The sequence below is a fragment of the Dasypus novemcinctus genome, chromosome 18 (genome assembly GCF_030445035.2).
Source record: "Dasypus novemcinctus isolate mDasNov1 chromosome 18, mDasNov1.1.hap2, whole genome shotgun sequence".
Classification (NCBI taxonomy): domain Eukaryota; kingdom Metazoa; phylum Chordata; class Mammalia; order Cingulata; family Dasypodidae; genus Dasypus; species Dasypus novemcinctus.
The window spans coordinates 7,812,622-7,829,805 of record NC_080690.1 but is presented as its reverse complement, the minus strand read 5'-3'; the positions used below and the strand labels follow the sequence as shown (position 1 = coordinate 7,829,805).

General features: G+C 49.9%; 1 protein-coding gene and 1 non-coding gene across 2 annotated transcripts in view; one reads left to right on the top strand and one right to left on the bottom strand.

Moving 5' to 3' along the window:
* BCO1 (beta-carotene oxygenase 1) overlaps positions 1-14,016 on the top strand; it is a 34,841-nt gene extending 20,825 nt beyond the window's left edge. The window contains exons 7-11 of the mRNA XM_004449491.3: positions 365-622; positions 7,329-7,434; positions 10,403-10,497; positions 11,475-11,586; positions 13,546-14,016. Coding sequence (XP_004449548.1) covers positions 365-622; positions 7,329-7,434; positions 10,403-10,497; positions 11,475-11,586; positions 13,546-13,784 — 810 coding nt within the window. The 3' untranslated portion in view covers positions 13,785-14,016. The remainder of the gene's footprint in view (positions 1-364; positions 623-7,328; positions 7,435-10,402; positions 10,498-11,474; positions 11,587-13,545) is intronic.
* On the bottom strand, positions 7,028-7,156 carry LOC111760302 (small nucleolar RNA SNORA31). The gene has a single exon (XR_002794039.1). It is a non-coding gene; the product is annotated as a small nucleolar RNA SNORA31 (small nucleolar RNA).
* Positions 14,017-17,184: the final 3,168 nt, after the last annotated feature.

Sequence of the window (17,184 nt, the reverse complement as noted above, 5' to 3'; positions counted from 1 at the left end):
TGGATGGAGCCCAGGGAGGCCTCGTGGGCCCCGGCAGGCCCTCCCCACCGCGTCCAGTGCCAGGGAGCCTCCTGGCACACGAGGTCAGGGCACCCTCGGGGGTCTCCCCAAACCCTGTCCTGGTGGGGCCTCCAGAGGACACAGCGGCAAAGCGTCCCTCCTCCCCATCTTAAAGACAGGATCATGGAAACGCACCAAGGCACAGCTCCCATTTATTGGGCGCTTTTCTGTGCCTGGGTTTTTGAGGGTAAGACAGAGAGGTTCAACGTGGGGACTTCCGAGGTCAGCCAGCTAGAGGAGGGCCGAGCAGGAATCGTCCATCAGAAGGGCGAGAGCCGAGCACCCCACGCCCATCTTCTTCCAGACTTACATTCACATCATCGACCAAAGGACCAGAAAGCCTGTCTCGACCAAGTTTTACACGGACGCCATGGTGGTCTTCCACCACGTCAACGCCTACGAAGAGGACGGCTGCGTCCTGTTCGACGTCATCGCCTATGAGGACAACAGCCTCTATGAGCTCTTCTACCTGGCGAACCTGAACCAGGACTTTGAGAAGAACTCCAGGCTCACCTCCATCCCCACCCTCAGGAGGTTTGCTGTGCCCCTCCACGTGGACAAGGTAAAGGTTGCAGAGAAAGTCCCTTGTAGTTCTGGTTGGCCCTTAGCCTTGTCTGCAAGTCACTGGGGCAATTACTTGGTTGACATTCGACTTCAAAAAGGATTTGTCCTGCAAGAAGAGCAGAATTTGTTTTTTAAAAAGTGGTGCCTATTCATGGTAGAGACTTGTAATAATATAGGTAAGAATGTAAAAATCCATATAAGTGCAATATTATCGTTGTGGGAATATTTGTTTTGTCCCCAATCTTTTTATGTATGTATGTATATGTGTGTCTGTTACGTGTATGTCTACGTATGTGTATTAGATGTATATATGCATGGATATGTGTGTCTGTTATGTACATATGTATGCATGTATATATTTATCTATTTTTTCTTAATTTTAAAAAAGAAATTATGCCATACATAGTTTTTAACAGTTTTATTCACAAACCATATAATTCACCCATTTAAAGTATACAATTCAATGACTTTTGGCATATTCAGAGTTGTGCAGCCATTGCCACCATCAATTTTAAAACGTGTTCACTATTCCCCAAATAAACCTCACACCCTTGGCCATCACCCTCACCATCTCCCACCCCCCTACCCCCAGCCCCTGGCATCCATGAATCTACTTTCTTTCTCTATGGATTTGCCCATCCCAGACACGTCGTATGGATGGAATTATACAGTCTGTGGCCTTTGGAGTCTGGCTCCTGCCACTGAGCAGCATGATTTCCAGGTCCATCCACCTCCCCTGTGCATGTGTAAGATCTTCATTCCTTTTTATGGCCCAATATGTCCACGCTGTTTCATGTATTGCTGTTCTCACCTATTTGTATATCTCAGCCCATCTCTGTGACATTAAATATTCATCTCCGACATCACTCTGAACACTTGTGTGGTGTCCGGGGCAGGGATATACCACCAGGTGCTCATCCTGTGCCCCGCTCTCGAGTCGTCCTGTTCTTGCATTAAAAATGACCACCAGGCAAGATGTCATCCTCAATCAGGGAAAGCTGCCAAGGCTCTGGGCTTGCCTGAAAGAGGCTACAGAAGCTTCTGGCTCCAGAACCCACTGACTTCATGACTTAATTGATGTAAACGAAACCAAATTAAGTGAAATTAAATTTTGAGGGCTCAAAGCGTACCAGGCACTTTGCTAAGCATTTTTTTTTACCTTACTTCACTTCATGATCAGAACAGCCTATGCACAAGGTCCTCACATGAGTCTCCTTAAACAAATGAAAAAAAAAAACCCCAAGGCTCAGAGAGGTTAAGGAATATGCCCAAGACCACACAGCTGTCTGCCTCCACACCCAGGTTTGCGCCTTCTGTGCCCCCATGCCTGACTGCTGGAACAAGCCCGCGTTGGTCATGCTGGCTCTTCTTGGGGCCCCGCAGGCCTGGGGGACACTTCTCCCATTCACACCACCGTGGGCTCTCAATACGGGGTTCAGTCATGCTCCAACCTGTGACCGGAGGAGCCAGGATTTGAACGCAGGATTGACTGACCCTGAGTCGAGGTTCTTTCTGATCTCTCCTGACAGTCAACTGTGTGTCTCCATCATGACTATTGCCATATTCCACATCTCCTCTATTAACATTCACAGAGCCATTTTTTGTGTAAAATCAACTCACTCTTTACTCCACTCGTTGGAAGGAAACATCTCAGCATCCCATGGAAAGCTGCCATCGCTACTGCAATTGGAAGGCAACGGCTGGGGATAAAGCAGCTCTGAAGCTCTAGCCAGATACCATAGTTTGCCAGGACCTGGTCTCTTTGCTAAAAAGAAAAATGTAAAAATATCAGGCATTAAAGACATAGTAGCACCTAATAGAGACGTTCGCCAGGACACAGCCTGAAAGACTGAAAAAGGAATTAACTTTCTCCCCAGTGGGATTCAGGGCCATGGAATGAATGACCACGCCCGATAAGATTGTCGTGTGAGCCCTCGGCCTCCGGATCCCTGACTCTGGGACACGCTGCAGGTTCCAGAAAGCAGTGGGGGTGTCACAGAGCAAACCCCACGGCCCGGTCCCTGCCTCAGCTGACCTCAGCCAACAGAGGCGCAGGCTGCCTCCCACTGCCCACACACCTCCGGATTTTATAGACTTTTGTCACGCTCTGTTGAGAAATGATTTGCTTCCCTGGAACCTAGCTCAGAAGTTTAGCCCGCATATTTTCAAGGCCGCGCCGTCTGCCGCTTTGAACGCTTGCAGAGGAGAGTGATTCTGGGAAGGGAAGCGTTGGCCACGCTTTTAAATTGCTCTTTATTGTCCCTTAAAAATGCCTCCTCAACTTCACTTTCGAGTGGCCCCACCTGCTTGCTGAAAGGGACGTGGAGCAGGCGGGCAGGGCCTCCGTGTCTGAGTCGCAGCTCTGACACTGCGAGTCAGGGATTTCTGAAGGAAGTGGCCGCAGGGGCTCGGTGGCCGTCACCTTGGCCTGCGCCTTCCTCCACAGCTCCTGCCGCCCTTCCCGTCCGCTGGCTCCCAATCCCGGCTGCAGCATGGGATGAGCCGGTAGCCGACAATGAAGTCCCTCTTTCCAAGGCTGAAGCGTGACTTCGGCTCCCAGGCGACAGCAGACCCAGAGAGTGCCCTAGTCTAGCAAATCGCTTCTCACGGCTCAGACCCGGATCGGTTGGCGTGGACACTGCCGTGGCGAGCTGTTGCTTCTTGCTCGACTTTTACCTCTGAAATAACTAACTTGCCCAGCCCCGCTTCCTCGCGGCACACGGATCCGAGAGGGCAGGAGCTCTGGATCTTGCTCAGCAGCTGCTTCCTGGTGCCCGCACAGCCTGGCGCTCAGAGGGTTGCTCGTTAAGCTCATAAATATATTGATGACAGAACGGATAAAGGGAAAATGGGAGGCAGGGTCCCTAAGAGGACACCGGTCTGCCTTCAGCATTCGGAACATTTGCCAAGTAGTAGGTGCTTTCCCCGTAGAGCGGGCGAGTGTGGGTTATCTCGACAAGCCCAAGACCTCCCCACCATTCTCTGGTAGGTTCACGTCAGCTGGGGCCAACGCGAAGGTGGGCCGGGAACAGCCTCTCGGCACTCTCAGCCTGTTTCTGTAGGGTGGTGGGGGGGTGCCCAAGGCAGGCTCACCTGGGGAGGGGGAGCTGGGCAGGCAGGAAAACGGGCACATACAGGCAGCTGGGAACCAGCTTCCCTGCGGGCTCCTCGCCGGTGGGTTTGTCAGCATTTGACTTCCCTCCTGACACCCTCTGCAGAAGGGACTTGGAGGGGGTGGCTTCAACTCCCTCTTGAGGAGATTTGCTTTTTGTCCTCCAAGTGCAAAAATGAAGACGTGGTTATGAGGAGCCGCCCTTTATGGAAAGCTCGCTGTGGCCCTGGGCTCCTGCCCTGGGCTTGGCACTTCAGAGGGCCCTGCTCTGGCTTTTCTCCTGCAGTGCCCTTTCTCCCCAGGCTGCGGGGCTCACTGGGCCAAGGGGTCGTGCCCATCCAGAGCGGCACCCTGCCCCATACCGACCCTGCTCCAGGTGCCTGGGATCTGGGACTCCCCTGCCCAGGGGCCCCAGTCGGGCTTCTGCGGTTGCCTCTGTCCTCACACAGGCAGGCTGTACCACCTGTGTGCCCGCCCCAAGTGCACTTGATGGCCAGCGCTGGCCGTTGGCATGGCTGTGCCCGCTGGGCCTCCAAACAGCCTGCAAGCAAGGGGTGGAACTGGGGGCAGCGTGCAGCAGAGCTTCTTGCAATAACGGGAGCCTTTTCTCTCTGCACCGTGCAGTACGTCAGCCCCTGGCCACGTGTGAGGCCGAGCACCTGGAAAGTGGCCAACGCAATGGCGGACCTGAGCCATCCATTTAATTTGGTTTAATTTAATCACCCGGCTCATGGTTGCTGGGTTGGAGAGCCTCGTTGCACGACCTTGAGAAGGAACAGTGTTTGTCAAGGTAGGGGAGAGAACACACTTCACTCAAGAATCTGCTGGCTGTGTGGACACACAGTGGACGGGCCTCCTCTTGCACTCTTGCCTTGGGCCCTGCAAATTTGGGGAGCTGTCACCTGCCTCGTGCCCCACTTCCCACCTAATCCTGGTCGCATCCCTCTGAGGTATTTATTGTTCCCTCGTCTGCAGATGAGAAAAGGACTTGCCCAACGTGGAGTCATTATTCGCGGGGTCTGAACACGTCTCAGGCTCCGACCTTCAGTGGCTCTCACGGCACCAGGGCTGGTGTGGCTGTGGCTGAAGTTAATCTCTTCCTAATCCTCAGGGGCGGGTTGGCGCAGCAATCGCATCTATACTCACCGCCAGCGATGACTCACCCGTTTACAGATGAGGAATCGGGCTCAGCCGGGCGGAGGGACCTCTCCAGCTCACCTGAGAAGGGGCAGAGCCGGAGTCACACCTGGGGCTGCCGACGCCAAAGCCCAAGTCTGAGCGGTCGCAGAGAACCGCGGCTTCGTGGGGGAGAGCGTCGGAGCTCAGGGCGTTCAAGGCAGGCCTGCAGGGTTTTGCTCGCTCTGGCTGGGAAAGCGAGCTCTTCCCCACGTGGCGCACAGGGGCCACCGAAAGCAGCTGAGTCACGTTGGTGGAAAAATTCGCCTTTTATCCCCGACCTGTTGGACCAGTTTCTGCTTAGCATGACGTGACTTCTCTGTGGACCAGCTCTCTGAGAGCAGGTCGTGGATATTGCTGTCACAGCCCCGTGGGACCCCAGGCAGCACCTGCACCCCGTCGTTAGTGGCCGGCAGGGCCTGTTGGGGGCCTTCGGAGCATCTGTTTATAAGACGCTGCTGCCGAGCCCGGCGCTGGCTACTTTTTTCAAGCACTTCATCTCATTTCATTCTCAAAACCCCCTGCAAAGCAGATGTTTTTCCCCTTAATAATGAAAGGAAAATTCTTTTTGAGTCACATGTTAACTGGGAGCTGACTGTGCCATGTGCTGAACAAACTCTGGTCCCTGCTTTCACTGGGAAGACAAACATAAAAGAAGGAAACAGCTCCATAAAGGACTTAATGACTTGCTCAGAGGAGTGCCTTGGAGAAACTGCAGATTGAGTTATTAGGAACCTGCCGAATGGGAAGAGGCCAGTCTCAGGGCCTTTGCACCTGCTTTGCCTCTGCCTGCAAAACTCTTACTTCTACGCAGAAGAGCTGCAATTCCAAGACCTGGGCCAGGCCCTGCCTCTCCCTGTGTGACCTTGAACACGTCACTTTCCTACTCCGGGCCTCAGTTTCCTCTTCTATAAATTGAGGGGATTGAACTAAACCAATCTCTAAGTTCCTTGCAGGTCGACCCGTAGAAGACAGTAAATTTTCCTCCTTTCCCAGCAGATAGCTGCAATAATTTGTTTTAATAATGAAATCTCATTTTGGAAGATTTGGAAAGTAGAGATGAGCTTGAATAGGAGAAGTCAAACATAACCCTCCTTCTCCAGCTGTCTGTGAGGCCAGGCCTGGGCTTTTGTTCCTCAGTGTTCTCTAGTGCCAATCCCTTATTCGCTCCTAGCAGTAGTGGCAGCAAAATAACAATAACAACAATAATAATAGCGATCTCATCATCAACAGCAGCAGCCGCCAAGGTTTATCAAGGACTTCTCATTAACTCTTGTAAACTGTTTGCATGGATCATCTTGTTCAATCTGTACGATAACTTAAAAGTGTATATACAATGATTATGTTCATTAGACAGATGAGGAAACTAAGTTACAAAGAGGCAGAGTGACTGCTCAAGCTTCCACGGCTTGCATGTGGGGAAATGGGGAGTAACAGAGGCTCAGTAAATAATCGATTGCATTAAATCCCTCTCTAGGGTCACAATGATGACAGTAAGATACCGAACAGAGCAAAACCTGATTGTAACTTGAGACAACAACCTGTCCTTGAAAGATCTTTTTCTACCAAGTAATTCGCTCTGCATATTTATTTTCATTTCAAATGTTTGCATAGGAGAAAATACTGGGAATACAGTCAGGCATAGAGAAAGAAAATAAAATCTCCCATAAGCCCAGCACCCATTGTCCTATTAATATCGATACATTTCTCCCATTCTCTTTTCTTTGTGAAATTTTCTGCATGGCTGGGCTTAGACTGCACACACAACCTGTTCTGCTGCATTTTTCACTCAGTGTTATATCATAAGCCTTTCTCATGTTGTTATATATTCTTTATAAACTTTCTTTTAATGACTGATGCATCTTTTTATAGGTGCATCATCCAGGATTTAAAAAGTGAGAACTTGTTCCTATAAGCACATTAATTTTACCTCTGAAGGATAAGGTCAAGAGTCACAGGCTTAGGCGTCCTGGTCCTACCACGCACCAGCTCTGCAAGCTTGGAGGACACACATCGTCTTGGCCATCCTCATTCTTTGTCTTTTATCTCCCCACAGTTTACAAGCATATTTCTGAGTTGCAAAGCTTATTTCCCTTTCCCCATGCTTTTAGAATTTTCTGTATTCCTCCATTCCATCTTAGCTGCCACCACCAGACAGAAAGCGCAAGGACCTTTCTTTCCTTGCATCTATAATGGAAACCTTAGCAGCAGGCATTCACTACTCCGGGTCTGTCAGAGATGCATGGTCCTCATTCTTTTTAAACTGAGAATGAGAATAACAACAGCATCGTAGCTGCTAATGTGATGGCCCAAACAAGATGATGTAAGGTATGGCATGCTTTTAAATGTACACAATACAGCAAAGGTTTGCTCTGGATTACAAGGTTTCATTTGATTGAGAACCAGTTCTTTTCAGAACGCAGAAGTGGGCTCCAATTTAATCAAGCTGGCATCTACGACAGCCACAGCCCTGAAGGAAAAGGATGACCAAGTCTACTGCCAGCCGGAATTGCTTTATGAAGGTAAAATGCACCCTCTCTAGCTGCAGTTAGGGTAGGGGTGGGCTTTCATGTAGACTCCTGGGGCCTCTTTAGCCAGCACCCCCTCCCCACGGAGAGGGGGATGTGCCCGGGCAGGGGTCGACAGGAGGGCTCTTGGGATGTCCCAGGGGAAAGCCTTTGGGATACATTCTCTTTAATATGCCCTCACACACCTTAAAGGAAGGTCCTGGGAAGATTGCAGACCAGTCGATTTTCCCGGTCTTCTGCAAACGTTGTGACTTATTGAACACGACTCTGTGCCAGGCCCAGCATGTTCACATGAATGCTGCAAAACATCAGCCCCATTTTACAGAAGAGAAAACTTGGCCATGGGAGATTGAGTTACACCCATGAAAAAGCCCCCTAGAATGGAATTCCCATGCACCAGAGCAAGGTTTCTCAACCTCAGCACCCTTGATATTTGGGGCCAGGTAATTTTTTGTGGTGGGTGATGTCCTTTACCTGGTGGGAGGCCGAGCAGCAGCCCTGGCCTCTGCCTGCTAGATGCAGGGAGCCCTCCCCCAAACTGCCACAACCAAAAATGCCTCCAGATGTTGCCAGTGACCTCTGGCAGGGAAGGGGGGCACCATCGCCCTGGTTGAGAACCCCAGCATGGCTGGGACTGTGTTTTTGTGCTCACAGCGTTATAACCAGTATGTGACAATGGCTGGTGTAGAGGGGTGAACGCTCAACACTCATGTACAGAATGCACTGGCTTGCCCAAGAATGCCCAGCCAGAAGTGGTAGAGTGTGGATTTAATTGGAGGGCCTGGTTGGGTCAGCTGCCCCAAGGCAGGTTCTGGAAGGACACACAATCTCTGTGGACCCACCTAGGATGACCTTGGCTTTGCCCTCTAAGGATCCATTTCTGTAGGAAGGTGTTTCATGGATCCTATAACCAGTATGGGTTGCACCCCAGCTTCTTGGAGTCTCTAGAAAGAAATAGTTAGCTCTTAGTCCCAGTTCCATCTCGACATGGGCAGATGGAGGCAAAAAAATATTATGGCCTTCTTTTCTGAGAAGAGAATTCTTGTTTATTGTAGCAATGTTGAGCAAGCTGGAAAGCATAACAATAGATCAATCACTCATTTTGCACACCCAAGACAACCCTTTGGAGATATGCATCCTATCTTTTCATCACGTATGAATTACTTAGCATATGCCAGGCAATCTTCTAGGAGTTTCTCAGATGTTCTTTCATTTTGTCCCAACGGCCTCATTTTGTTATTGTTGACATTAGACTTTGTTCACACCCATAAAGCTTAGCTTAAGGCCGGACGTAAGAGAGGATTCCACAAACCGTAGCTGCTATTATAACAACTCTAAGAGGTAGGGGTTGCTACTTAATGTTTTAATGATGAGGAAAGCAAAGCTGAGCGCAATTAGGTGACTCGCCAAAAGCCAGGATGGGAGTCCAGGTTTCTCTGCATTTACGCTTTTACAAAATGTGTATCACACCAGCTAGAGCATTCTGGAACTGCTTCTTTCACTTAACCAGTAAAAGATGAGCATTTTCCCACATCCTGAAGATTCTTCAAGAACCTGGCTTTAAATGGCTGCACAGAATTTCACCGCCAGGATGAATCATACTTTACTTGGCCAAGAGCCTAAGGTTGGCCATTTATGGGGTCTGGGGTGGGGGTGGGGGGTCCCAGGTCAGGGCCCAAGAGCATCATGAGAAGTTTCAGGTCTCCTTTGGGGCCACCTGTGGGCATCTTTCCCTTTTTCAAATCTCTGGGTGTTTCCTTCTCTTCATTTTCATTTTGACCTGGTTCTTGGAAGCTTCTTGGTTACTGACTTGTGGGATTGGGCAACCTCTTCCCATCTCAGCATTCCATTCCCACTGACTCCCAGCTGAGCCTCCTGATTGCTTATACTCCCAGGTCCTTAGCATGAGGACTTTTCATGGTGGACGTTTCCAGCTCTACTTCCTCTTGCCTTGGATATTAAGGCATCACCACTTGACTCCAATTACTTGCAACAGTTCAAAAGAAGCTGTAGGGGGACTTTTATTTCAGCATTCAGACTCAGAAATTTAATGTGACACAACAGGCATGTATAAATACATATAAATTTGCCTGGAAACATTTTTTAAGCTTTTTTTTTTTTTAATTATAAAAGTAATAGGCACACATATTGAAAATTTTAGAAGGTACATATAAAATATACACATGGAAGTTATAACCCTGGCAATACTTCTAGACCTTTTCTGTTCATTTTGGAGATAATTCTATAATTAGCCCTTCGTATTTAAGGAAACTTATTGTATGGACATTTGCTCATGTTAATAAAAATACTTGGTAAACACTGTTCTTCCATAATATGTTATTATATGAATTCACCAAATTTATTTAACGCTTCCCTACAGATGCTCCTTTCAATGGCTTCTCTCCCACCCATCAACTTACCACACGTACACATACACACCCATGCACATATACATAATAGTACTCTTTTTTTTTTAAAAGAGCATTGAGAAATTGCAGTTGCCTCTGATTTTAATCATGCAGTTTTCTTTGATTTTTATCTTGTATCACTAAAGATGTCCCTGCTCTTAAAAACTTAGGTCATACCACACTGATGAAAGAAGTCGTTGATGTGGAAGGAGTATGGGGAGTGGGGTATATGAGAACTTCTTATATTTTTTAATGTAACATTTTGTGTGATTTATGTATCTTTAAAAAATGATAATAATAATTGAAAAAATGAAAAAAAAAACAAAACCCAAGTCAGTCTTACCTTGTTTCGGAATCTACTCGTGGAGCCCAGGGTCCCTAGCGGAAGTTCCCTTCCCCACCTTCTGGTGGCCTCATACGAGGAGTTCGTGTTTCCTTTGGGGCAATACTGGGCCTAGCTCAGTTTCAGGGGTTCTGGGATTGGGAGATGTCTTTGAGGAAATGATCCCAGACCTCAGGGACTGTGACTTCACAGCTGTGTCCTTTCTCTCTAGGCCTAGAACTGCCTCGGATCAATTACGCTCACAATGGGAAACCATACCGCTACGTCTTTGCTGCAGAAGTCCAGTGGAGCCCGATCCCAACCAAGGTAGTCCTTCCTGGGTCACCACGGGCTGCCCTTCCCTGCAGACACGGTGTCTGTCCACGGGGCTGAATCCTGGGGGTTGCAGACTGGGGCCTTGAACAGAAAAGGGGAGACCAGGAGACAGGTCTTGTTGGGGACAGGGCATTGGTCAGACAATGAAGGCAGTGGAGTCCCCCAAGAAAGGGTGCCATACTGGACCAGCTGAAGCTCAGGCAAGAGGTCATGGCTGGAGTTCATTTATTGATTTCCGTTTTCAGTCCATATAGACTGAGCACCTACTATGTGCAACAGGTAGTAGGTGCTGAAGAGAAGGAAATGGACTGGAGGCTGCCAATCGCCCTCTCAAATCACCAGTAGAGAGGGTGTAGCTGAAACTTGGAGGTTCATTTTGTTTTTCAAGTTCTTCTTGGTAGAGCACTCTCTGGGTTCCAAGGCCTGTGCTAACATTTTCCTTCAAATGTTCACTTTCAATTGATAAAATGGAAAGCCATTTTTAAAAAATGCCAACAGTGCACAAATTGTTGCAAAAATGTGCAAAAATTAAGGTTCCCACACATGCAATGCACACACCCCAGTCACTCCCTTCTAATCCCACAGCCTGGGGGAAGCGGGCCTAAGAGAGACAGAGACCCAGGAACTTGCACGTTAAAACAACAAGGCAATTGCACTGTGCTGTAAAGGTTTGCACTGCATACATCAGTAGTGCCAATTACCAGATAAATTCAGCATTCTGACTTCTAAAGGAATTTCCTATGCAGTGTCAGCTTTGTGGTGGCAAAAGGACCACAGTGAAAAGTTGGAGGACGGGCTTAGCTCCTTTCTTTGCTGCTGCTCTGCTGTCTGGAGTAGACGCCACTGGGGGATAACGTCAAAAGCCCCGGCTGGAGGGGACCCGCCACGTGGGCCTTGGTGCCTTCCCATGGGCGAGAGCTAAGCCTGGTCTCTAGCAGGTGTTACCACCTTTCTCCTCCTTGATGCAGATCCTCAAATACGACCTGCTCACCAAGTCGTCCTTGAAGTGGGGAGAGGAGCACTGCTGGCCGGCCGAGCCCCTGTTCGTGCCGGCGCCAGGCAGCCGGGAAGAGGATGATGGTAAGGCTGTGATCACCCCAAACACGAGCAGTGTTTGGGGGCAGCTGGCCTGGGCTCACAGGGCTGCTGCAGCAGGGCTCCCTGGTTCTGTCGGAGTCCAAAGCCCTCATCCCACTCGGAGCAGCAGGAGGGCTCCCGGGGCACAGAATCAGCAGTCAGAGTCGAACTGTTGGCCCTTTAATTTCTGAGTTTGTCCATTACCCCTTGATGTTCCATAAGTATGGCAAACTCTCCTTTCTCTTTGTCCTTGTTGACCTCAGTTACAAAGGAAGTGTTCTGGTTTGCTGATTTTCCCATCCCATTCTTTAAAAAAAAAAAAAATTATTTCATTTATTTACTTCTCCCTCCACGCCTTGCTGTTTGTGCTCGCTGTCTGTGCTCTGCATCCATTTGTTATGTGTTTGTCTTTTATTTAGGCGGTACCAGAAATCAAACCTGGGACCTCCCATGTGGGAGGGAGCTACCCAATGGCTTGAGCCACCTCCACTCCCGCTCTTTGTGTCTCTTGTTGTGTTTCCTCATTGTGTCTCCTCATTGCATCATCTTGTTGCATCAGCTCCCTGCGTCAGCCCGTCACATCAGCTTGCTGTCTTGCTTGTCTTCTTTAGGAGGCACCGGGAACCAAACCCAGGACCTCCCATGTGGTAGGCGGTTGCCCAGCTACTTGAGCCACATCCTCTTCCCTCCCATGCTTTTATTAAGTGGAAATTGGACTCCAAATTTAGACAGTCTGTATGTCTGTAAGCTTCCTGCAGCGCCCCTGGAAGTGCATCTTTGTGGCCGCCCTCTTTTTTCTAGGTTTCCCTAAGACCAAATGTTCCTTGCCTCTGCCTTTGCCTCAGAAATGTTCTGCCTACACCGCAGGCGAGAGAGGCGTGGCGTTCACCTGGCCTGGTCTGCTGCGGGTGCAGGCGTGGCACGCCAGGCCGGAGACCCCATGTCACTGTCTTCTCAGAGGTGGGGGCGGGGGCCTGGCACTCCCTCCTGCTGGGGCCCCTCTCCCCTGGGCAAGGACTTCATGCACATTCTCTCAGTGGGTAGGGAGTGCCATGGTCTTCGTTTACCCAGAGGGGAGGTTCAGAGAGCAAGATAACACAGCCCAGGCCATCCACCCAAGGCAGAATTTGAATCCAGGCCAATCTGACTGCACCTGCGCTTGACGGCTCTGAAACCTGGGAGGCCTGGAGGAACCCTAGTGTTTCTAGATGCTGCATCCCTGCTAGAAGTCCATGTGGTTATTTTATTTAACCTTCTCTCCTTTGAGGTTGAGTACTTGGAGTATTTCCATGCTAAGGAGGGCAAAGTTAAGGATACTAGTGTGCTGTGTGCACAAGAGGGGAATTGGGCTCGTTCAAGTGCCGCTTGAGTGCTGTTAACCCAAGTCTGGCCAAACGGCATACAGTAGAATAAGTGCGGCACCGACACTGATTCTCTATCGTTTCTACAAAGCAGGAAAATAGCCATTCTTCAGCATATGCTGTAACCCATGATGTGCTTTCATGACCTGTCAGGGCCAGAGCTGCTCCCAGCCACTGAATGGGGCTAGCACCAATTATCCCCAGTCCACAGATGAAGAGACTGAAGTTCAGAGAGGCAAAGGGACTGGTCTTCTGATTCCTAGTTCTCTGTCCTTTCCCTTCTTCTCACATAGTATATCAAATTCCCTTCCCTTCTGTTTTGATGAGATACTTAAATTCAAAAGTGACAGGGATACCACACAAATGAAAGAAGTTGTTGATGTGGGAGGAGTGGGGGGTGTGGGGAGTGGGATATATGGAAACCTCTTATATTTTCTAATGTAATATTTTGTGTGATCTGTGTATCTCTACAAAAAAAAAAAAGAGATAATTAAAGAAAGAAAAGGGACAGGAAATCACAACTGAGAAAATTATCCCTCCAGCCAGAAGAGGTTCAAGGGCATATTTTTTTACTAAGTGTCTCTTTTTGTTTTCCCCAAAGGAATTATCTTATCAGTCATTGTCTCTACTGATCCCCACAAACCACCTTTTCTGCTTATTCTGGATGCCAAAAGCTTGACAGAATTGGCTCGCGCATCCGTCGACGTGGAAATGCACCTGGATCTGCACGGGTTATTCATCCCAGACACGGACTGGAATGCGGGACAGCAGAGCCCTCCCAAGGAGCAGCAGGACAGGGCCACAGACGATACGGTGACATGGCGGACCACCGTGTTATGAGAGAAGAGGCAGATCCATATTTATCGTTGCTCCCTCTCCCCTCCCTTTCTCCTCCCTTCCCTCCCTTCCTTCCTTCGAATGGACTAAATGGGGCATCTGGCAATTGTAGCTTTCTCAACCCGTAAATTATGTGGCCAGGAAGGCGTGCTGCCTGGTGGTCCTTCTGTGCAAGACATGGCCTAATGCAAAATAATAAAAACTTACAAGTCAATTCAGACCTCACTTCATTTTACATGGCTTCTTTCCTCTGAAGTTCTTCTAAGGCAGGAAAACAGAGTTGTCGAGCTAGAGGGCTGGTGGCCAGCAAGGTGCTCCACCGTACAACCCATGAGTGGGACTAACAGATGGGTGTGGCACTGCCCCTTGGCAGGCGGGGCTGAGGGGCTGGAATCCAGGACCAAGTCCCGGGAGGGAGGCTGGCAACAGGAGCTCTTGCCTGAGTCTCTGAGAACCAGAGCAGTGAGCCAAGTCACTGTAGGGGAAAGAAGGTTCTCAAAGCTGTGTGCCTGGCAGGCTAGATTGGGCATTTGGGCAGAGCTGAAAGGAGCCTGGTGTGTCTGCTCGCCAAGTGGCAATGGGGACAGACGCAGTTGGGAACAAGCCAAGCCAGGCTCCATGTGATAACTGGAGTCACATGGGCATTTGGGTCTCTCCGTGATAGTCTAGTGGGTGCCCGGTGCGTGGCAGGCTGGACAATTCCCAGGCACCCATCATTGGTTGAGGGAGACCCGCACCCTGATTCTGCGCCTGCCTCCTCCCCGAGCCTGGGTTTTGTTCTGTCACCAGTTGGGGACTCCATGATGTGTCTCAAGGCTAGGAAGGCATCTCTGGTGGCCTTGGGTGGAATACCAGCAGTCCTTTCCAAGAGAGCCTGGGCATTTTCCCTGCAGCCACCACGAAGCTATACCTAGCTTCTGCTCGGGTGTAGGCTCCACGAAGACAGGGAGGTGGGTATGCTGTTGTTGTTTTTTTTTATTTCTATGTAAATTTACATTTTTATTGAGATAACTGTGGATTTACATGCAGTCGTAAGAAATAATACAGAGAGCTACCCCATTAGCCTTTACGCAGTTTCCCCCAATAGTAACATCTTACAAAATCACCACCAGGATATATATATATATTTTTTTTAATTTTTAAAAAAGATTTATTTATTTATTTTCTTTCCCTTCCCCGCCCCAGTTGTCTGTTCTCTGTGTCTATTTGCTGCATGTTCTTCTTTGTCCGCTTCTCTTGTCAGTGGCACGGGAATCTGTGTCTCTTTTTGTTGCGTCATCTTGCTGCGTCAGCTCTCCATGTGGGCGGCACCATTCCTGGGCAGGCTGCACTTTCTTTCGCGCTGGGCGGCTCTCCCTACGGGGCGCACTCCTTGTGTGTGGGGCTCCCCTACGCGGGGACACCCCTGCGTGGCAAGGCACTCCTTGCGCGCATCAGCACTGCGCATGGACCAGCTTCACACGGGTCAAGGAGGCCCGGGGTTTGAACCGCGGACCTCCCATGTGGTAGACGGACGCCATAACCACTGGGCCAAATCTGCTTTCCACCACCAGGATATTGATATTGACATAATCCACTGGTCTGATTCAGATTTCCCCAGTTTGATCTGCACTCATTTACATGTGTGTGTGTGTGCATATTACGTTCTATACAAATTTATCATGTGTAGTTTCCTATATCCACCACCACGTCAAAACACTGAACAGTTCCATCACGAATCCCTCCTACTGTTCTTTTAAACCACGCCCCTGCCCTCCCAACCTGCACACCTCCCCCAACCTCTGACAACCACCATTCTAAACATTTTTTTTACTTCAAAAATGTTATGCCGATATACTCATACAGTATTAACCTTTCAGGACGGGCGTTCCTACTGCAGAATTCCCTGGGGATGGGTGTGCTTTAGTCAATGCTTTATCCTCAGCACCTAGAACACGGCCTGGCACAATGCAGGGCCTTTTATGAAATGAATGAATGGATCCCAACAAACAGATGCAGCTGCCCAAGGCACCAGCAGGGAACGGGCATTTTGCTGAAGATCTGGGAAGACGGGGAGCGCGTTCACCTGCCACGTGCAGCCCTCCACGCTCCTCTCTTCCCTGGGCCTCTGCCCGGCCTCGCCAGCGTTTCCATTTTCATCCGCCTCTCGTGGATCCCAAGGGAAATCCAGACCCTGAGGTGGCGGTGCAGGGGCCGCCTGCTTTTTTCTCAGCATCTGCTTTGGGCAACCGAGTCCCTCCAGGCACTTGACGACGGCTCAGGAGGAAGCCTCCAGCACAGCGGCCTGGAAGAGGCTCACGGAGGTGGCGTTCTGGTTGCCGGAAGGGAAGAGAGTTGAAAACCGCGAAAGGTGAAAGACGTTCAACACCTACCTCTTCTTCTATTTTAAATATTTGAGAAGAAGGTGGAATAAAATTAAATGCTTTTCCCACCTCCACGTTACTCAATTCCAAGGCCAAACAGTTCCCCAGATCTAATCTTGAAAGAGGGTGCAGTTTTGTGGGGAAGAAAAATAGGTCTGTGGTTTGTCTACCTTGTTCGAGGCTGCAGGTAAAAAGAGGAAGCCTGGCTCACCAAAGCTTTTACTGTTTCAAAAACACCCCAGGTGAAGGTTGAGGCTTCTCTTGATCCTTACGTCTATCACATTTCATATGCGGACCAGGGGAGATTCGCTCAAATCCACCCACCCCCCGAGATCTGAGGTGCCCGCTCCGGTTTTGAAGGAGCCACGCAAGTCCCTCTGATCTTTCAAGCCTTCCTTGCTATGTGCCACGTGGGCACAATCTTTGATGAGGAAGTTCTGCAGGAAAAAAATCACTCAGGCTCGGTTTCTTGCTTTTGTAAGGCCATGTGGGAGGTGCTCCAAAATCTGCGAACCACAAGAACTGGCCCCGTCCAGGTTGCTCTGATTCGATTCCAGTTCAGGCATAGACCGGGCATGTACTTGGTCACATCATTCTACGGGACACTTAAGTGCCCTAGAGTCACGCTTGCAGGGTCACCTCACACTCCTCTCCTCCCCACCAAGGTCAGCAGCGCCGGGACAGTGCTGGCCCAGGCTGTGTACAAACACCTCGGATCCCTCCTGACCATTCCAGATGGCCAGGGTGGTTTTGAAATGGCCGGCAGACGTCTCTGCCACGGCAAATCAGAACATGCAGATGGGCAAGTCATCTCCATCGTCCTCAGCACTCAACAGTGACGCAATCGGTGGCCTCCACTCTCCACCTTCCTGCTGGCGGTTTAGTCACAGGGAAACATCTGCCGGGCGGGCAGCACCAGCCAGGCCTCCTCAGGAAGCGTCCTCTGAGGCCGAGGTATTTTCCTGGGCATGGCCGGCCAGGAGAGATGTGGGAGCACCGTGCCTGGGCAGGGCGGAGGAAGCCTCTTCCTGCTCATCAGG